The sequence below is a fragment of the Coregonus clupeaformis genome, chromosome 13 (assembly GCF_020615455.1).
Source record: "Coregonus clupeaformis isolate EN_2021a chromosome 13, ASM2061545v1, whole genome shotgun sequence".
NCBI lineage: Eukaryota > Metazoa > Chordata > Actinopteri > Salmoniformes > Salmonidae > Coregonus > Coregonus clupeaformis.
Genome location: NC_059204.1, coordinates 54,664,679 through 54,671,313, shown reverse-complemented (window position 1 = coordinate 54,671,313; position 6,635 = coordinate 54,664,679). Strand labels below are relative to the sequence as shown.

At 42.4% G+C, this 6,635-nt stretch overlaps 1 protein-coding gene across 1 annotated transcript; it reads left to right on the top strand.

Moving 5' to 3' along the window:
- Positions 1 to 544: 544 nt before the first annotated feature.
- Positions 545 to 2,099, top strand: LOC121580289 (nuclear factor 7, brain). Its single transcript, XM_041895349.1, has one exon. The coding sequence runs from the start codon at positions 545 to 547 to the stop codon at positions 1,634 to 1,636; it is 1,092 nt and encodes a 363-aa protein (XP_041751283.1). The 3' UTR covers positions 1,637 to 2,099.
- The last annotated feature ends 4,536 nt before the right edge of the window (positions 2,100 to 6,635 follow it).

The following is a 6,635-nucleotide window of genomic DNA, read 5'->3' as shown; positions in this document are numbered from 1 at the left end:
TACTAGGATTAAATGTCAGGAATTGTGAAAAACTGAGTTTAAGTGTATTTGGCTAAGGTGTATGTAAACTTCCGACTTCAACTGTACATACATAATATCTCTATGGATCTGTGCATTCTTGCATTGTCCTCAAGAGTGGCGAAACTTATTTTTATAATGTTATGATACATTTATTTTCTTGAACATTTATATGGAGTTTCTGCAGTGATTATGGACTCTGACTGCCTATTTCTGACATTTACAGCATGATGCCTGTAAAGTACCACACCCAAGGTCATATAATGATTCCCATAGTGCTATATAACAATTACTGTATGATATTTTGAGAGCAAAGTTTATTTCTTCATGCTTTCAAAACAGACACTCCTAGTCTGGTTCCAGATCTGTGTGTGATTAATTCAAAGTACAACTTTCCCTTCCTTTCCCTTGTCATGACTGGTACCCAGGGTATGACATTCCTACACGTTCTATCTCATTGTGGGAGGATCTACAGAAAGCTCAGGTAGGCACCTTCCTTTTCTCTCACTTTTGACACATCTGCAGTATGGCCACAGCCTCTTCTCCCCACCTCCACTGTCCGATCTGCACAGAGATCTTCACTGAGCCTGTGTCTCTCAGCTGCCAGCACACCTTCTGTAAGAGCTGCATCCAACAAAGCCTGAAGACCCTTCAGCAATGTCCGCTGTGCGGATCTTGCCTATTCAGAGACACAACCTTCGAAATCAACAAGCCTAAACCTAAACCTAGACTTAAATTTAAACCTAAATCTGAAGGGGTGGAACAGTCTTCCGATCATGGTGAATGGAGACAGAGAACCACAGCAGGACAAGACATGTGTTCTAAACACAATGAAATCCTGCAACTGTTCTGTGATACAGACAAACGGCTCATCTGTGTTGTCTGCAGAGACGGGAAAGCCCACGCAGGACACAAGTTCAAACCTGTGAAAGAGGCGCAAGATGACTTCATGGAGAAACTAGTCTCTGACTTAATCTACCTTCAAGAGGATATCAACAAGGTGGTCAGGTTCCTGGAACGCGAGCGAGGCATCACGGCGAACACGCGGGAGAGAAACGTCAGACTCAAAGCCGAGATAAACTCCCAGTTTGAGGAGCTCAGAGAACAGCTGAGACTGAGAGAGGAGCAGGCCATGAGGGAGATAGAGGATATGGACATGGACTTTGAAACTAAACTAACCGAGATAGAGGAAGTGTTGGGGGAAGGCTGGGAGAGACAGGCCATCTTAAAGTCAGCGATGAACATTGCTGAGCCCAGGGAGTTCGTCATGTGGTGGACAGAGAAGGGTGAGGCCGAAGCGAGGCTGGTGAGGGAGGTTGGAAAGCTGCAGGGACCTTTGATGAGGAAATGCCCCTCTCCCAGTCCCCAGAAACCCTGGACAATCCTGGACCTATCTGCCACACAGTCCAAACCAGCCATCACACTCCCCAACCCAGTCATGACACAACGTGGCCCAGCCGGGACAGAATTGGGGAGCCTGCTTGGCTTCCTGGACTCAGAGGGTCTGAAGAAAAGTCTTTCTAGAAGCATCTCTCACCCCACAGAGACCAAATCCAACCCATTCTTTAAAAAGAGTCATTCTAAAAAAGATAAGAGTACATTTCATGTCAGTTTTTAGATGCTGAGTCATGTCTCAAAATGATTTTCCTCTTTACAAACTGATTTTGCTCTTGTAATCTGATTACTTTTATTGATGTGATTGATTTGAATGAATAGTTTGTATTATTTTTTATAGTTTTATTTTAATAGTTGTATTGATTTGAATTGTTGCACTGAGAAACAAATTATTGTGTGCATTTGAAATGAAGATTTCTTGTTCAATTTTAGCATTAACGATTAATGCAATGAATTCTCAAGATCAATGGATTTATATGGATGAATTTTTAAAACGGTCAAACTGTGACCTAAGCAAGGAAACCATAAATATTTGAAAACATGGTATACAGTGTTACACCTATTTTGTTTATATAAAACACGGCAAGCCACATCTCTTTCTGAATGACCAACCAAATAATGTATTCTATTATCTTAACTCCCTGTACCAATGTCTATTTCCACAGCTTTATCAAGTCCAGAACATAAAGGCAATACCTATACACTACTCCGACATTACTCCCATTTATATTCCATTGGTCCTTCCACACCTACATTGTCATTGTCTGACCAATTCGGTTATCTCACTTTCATAATGATCATTTGAATAATGTGATGACAACGAAGTGATTGTTGCCTGAGGTGAGTGAAATAGATTTAGTCAGTGCTGTTCATTCTCTATGGTAAGACTTATCACTACGGCTGAAATATATTTATGTCCACTGGTTGGTTTTGTGGCGCTGTTCCACTCCCCATAGGTCGCTGTAGAAAGGACACTTAGAACAATGAGACAGATATTTCACCGGATGTATGACTTTGAAGAATCTGCTGGGCATTTCCACTCACTACCAAATATGGCAGTGAGAGGAAGCCCAGTGGCCGGCAGTGGGAGAAGATGGAACGAGATGAATTTTGTCGATGTTCTGCAAATTTTCTCATTGATAAAACATTTGATCTCAATACAGTTTTCTGTTCCCAAAACTAGAATCTGTTACGAACAGAGTGGATTGAGTTAACGCTTTGCCAAAGTTTCAAAAAAATGTGCTTTGTTTAGAAGTGCAAAGGCGAATTGAGTTATTGCACACGCGCACCTCACAGAGTAGGTGTTCCCTAACGGAAATATGCAAATGTTTGCTAGAACGCACCAATAGGATCTCGCTAGCTCGTGCTTGGCTCTGCCCACCTCCTTACTTGTTGTGCCCACTATGACTCACTTGCTCCGGTTTAAAAGGACTGTCTATAGCTACCTCACGGAGCAAGGTGCAAACAACAATCACTGTAGACACAGATCTCAGTTTTTTAACGTTAGTTATTACAGACAGATCTGGCAATTCTTCATTTGAAAATGTCTACTTACAACTGCAAATATGTTCTGTAATTTATGTTCAAGATAGCTAGCTACAAAGCTAACTCGCTAACGTAGCTAGCTTGCCAACTTTAGCTGCCTCTACAGTAGATCCAGTTCGCCAGCAGAGCAGCACTTTGTCACTTTTGCTTTTATAACTTCCTAATCATCTCTAGTTGTTTGGCATGCGATCACACTAGCTACATATATTTCGCTAAAAAGCCTGTTGATGAAATTGATTGTTTATTTGTAGTTAACTAGCTTGGTTGTAGGCTGCAGGCTACCGTAGGCTAGCACAGTAACGTTAGAGTAGCTAGCTACACCTTTACTGAATGACAACAACATAGCCTGAACACTGTTCTGTCTAGCTAGTTGGGCTTATAAATAAATGAACATATTTAGAGATCACACATTCATAAAGCTCCGGTGGTGCTTTAAAGAGTGAACATTCTCAAGCCTTTATCCATACCAGAAGGTCTCCCATGAAAGTAATGTTGACTTCAATGGGACAACCAGGTAATTAAAGCTAATATGTTGTGTGCTCTCTCTCACTAGATAGAAGTCTGTGGTTCAGTGGCAGATTTTAAAAAGAAAATAGACAAAGATAGTATCAGCAATTTTCAATCAGATGAGGCACACCTGGTCTCATTAATTGAGAGATGTTACTTATACTGAACAAAGATTTATACTGAACAAAAATATAAACGCAACAATTTCAAAGATTTTAATGAGTTACAGTTCATATAAGGAAATCAGTCAACTGAAATAAATTCATTAGGTCCTAATCTAAGGATTTCACAGGACTGGGCAGGGGTGCAGACCTATCACAACGGTCGAGAGGTGTGTACACACTTGTAATGTAGCCTACATCCGTTAAACTCGAGTGATGACTAAGCCCTAGAGGTTTTGTAACTTCACATGATTAAGACTATATCAATGCAGATCTGAATGTTTTATATCCTTTTTACTGTCCTCTGTAGCTCAATTGGTAGAGCATGGCGCTTGTAACGCCAGGGTAGTGGGTTCGATCCCCGGGACCACCAATACGTAAAAATGTATGCACACATGACTGTAAGTCGCTTTGGATAAAAGCGTCTGCTAAATGGCATATTATTATTATTTACTGTACACTGTTGATAGTAGTTGATGCCAAAGCTAATCATTGAATGTCCTGCTACAAGGACTCGGTCAGCTTGACAAACTGCTGTGTCATATCAACACACACCAGCGATTGCCAGGGTGAGTACACTCAGCAGTCAGGAAAAGCTCATATTGTGCATTTAGTGACTGAACGCAACAAAAAAGAAACAGCACAGCGACATGATCACACAGTTCAGTCTCTGCCTCTCGCTCACTCACTTACTCACATAGTTTAGCTTTATGATTATTCTAATTTAAGGTAAACATGCATGACCTTCTGGCTCTCCTCTCTGCTGAGACCGATCCGGCCCCAGCAGCGCAGGCCCAGCTCTAACAGTGGTCCTCTCTACAGGCTGTCCTGCTCCGCTCCCCTTTGGCACCAGCTCCTGCCACAACTGGAGACTCTTATCTCCCTCAATAACTTTAAGCATCAGTTGTCAGAGCACCTTACCGATCACTGCACCTGTACACAGCCCATCTGAAATTAGCCCACCCAACTACCTCATCCCTATATTGTTATTTATTTTGCTCTTTTGCACCCCAGTATCTCTATTTGCACATAATCTCTTGCACATCTAGCATTCCAGTGTTAATACTATTGTAATTATTCTGCACTATAGCCTATTTATTGCCTTACCTCCATAACTTGCTACATTTGCACACACTGTATATATATTTTCTGTTATATTTCTGACTTTATGTTTTTTACCCCATATGTAACTCTGTGTTGTTTTTATTGCACTACTTTGCTTTATCTTGGCCAGGTCGCAGTTGTAAATGAGAACCTGTTCTCAACTGGCTTACCTGGTTAAATAAAGGTGAAAAAAAAAAAAAGAGGAGCGGTCTAAAGAGTTCCTGCTGGATACAGGTCATTCAAATGATATCACACGCATACGTATGTGTGCAGGCACTAACTCATTCTGTCTCTCTCTCACACACACACACACACACACACACACACACACACACACACATCATTTAGGTTAGTGTATAGTAAAGGCTTTGTCATTCAAATAATATTGTGCCTCTCTTTCAGATCTGCCAAGCACACCTCTGCCAGCCACACCACCACTGCCCTTGAGAGATTCTCCACTGGGCCCATCAAGACATTAGGTTGCATCTTCATCTTGGACCAAGGCTGATGGATAGAGCCCATTAGAGCTGATGGGCTACTGGCCAAGCACCACAGGGAGGAAGATATCCTAAAGTGGGTGGTTCTGCTCTGCTCTTAACACCAGCCCAGAGAAGCTCCTAGAGACACACAGCTGTGGCGTTATGTTACAGCAGAGAGTGAAACGGTCAGTGTCCCAGTCACGTCCCCTGCTACCTGCACCTACACAGCAGAAAGCCTCACCAATTCAGGGATGCCATTTGACGATTTTGCCACCGCCTTCATTCAATGGGAGCTGGAGGCTTTGAGGCAAAAGGGGGCAGTGAGGAAGGAACGAACAGAGGAAAGAGGAAATCCTCAGAGCAGCATCCCTACGGCCGTCTGTACAGGTTCTGCCACCAGCGTCTGAAACAAGGCCCCAACATCCGTCGCACACATACTGGCTACTGCCTAGCCAAAGTGTTTTCCCTATACCTGGCACAGGGCATTGGAGGGAGCTCCATCAGTCTGCCTTTTATGAGACTGAAAAGCAGAGATGGATGGTGGAGAAGGGGGAGTGACTTTACAGACATACACATAAATAAATAAATTGGAGCAGAAAATTTATTTCCAGTGATGGAAGTGGTTTGAACTCTTGTTTGATTTTGATTTATTTCACAGGTACTGTCCATTCTTTTACATTACTGAACATACATTGCTGTATATCACTGTATATATTATTGTTCATTGCTATTTTGTGTAAATGTTGCACAAAGACCAACATTTTATTCTAATTGCGGTGAATATGTCTTGTATTATGAACCAATTGCCATTGGATATATTAGTTATTATGTGAGAGCTTATGTACCGAAGCCTTTAAGATGTTATAACTGCCAGAGGTTTGGGCATGTGGCAACAGCGGATGTGGGTAACACCCAGGCGATGGAGATGGGACTCTATGGAAGGGTGTTTAGTCCAACGGTAGCTATTCCTGTAAATCCACCATGGCTACTCCCGCCTCCAGTAGTTGATCTAGAAGTGTTGGCGAGACTACAGAAAGATTGGGAGGGTGTTGATCCATCTGATTTGTTTAATAGATGTCTGGATACTGTGTATCTGGATTTTGTGGCCATTTACACAGATGGTTCAAAAGATCCAAGGACAGGACGTACTGGGTCAGCATTTGTAGTGCAGGAATGTGTGTTGGCTGTCAGGAAACGTATTACAGATCATCTGGCTGTATATACGGCAGAGCTGATGGCCATACTGTTGGCCTTGCAGTGGGTGGAGGACGTCAAGCCAGACAGAGTTGTTATTTGCTGTGATTAATGTGCAGTGTTGATGAGTCTCCAGTCCTTTAGCTCACGTAGCAGACAATACCTGCTTCATGAGGTACTACAAACCCATGACAGGATTAGACAAATGGGTATACAGCACAGAAGGTTGGTG

Excerpts from the sequence above, each read along its gene's own strand:
- LOC121580289 (XM_041895349.1), top strand. The coding sequence starts at position 545 with ATGGCCACAGCCTCTTCTCCCCACCTCCACTGTCCGATCTGCACAGAG.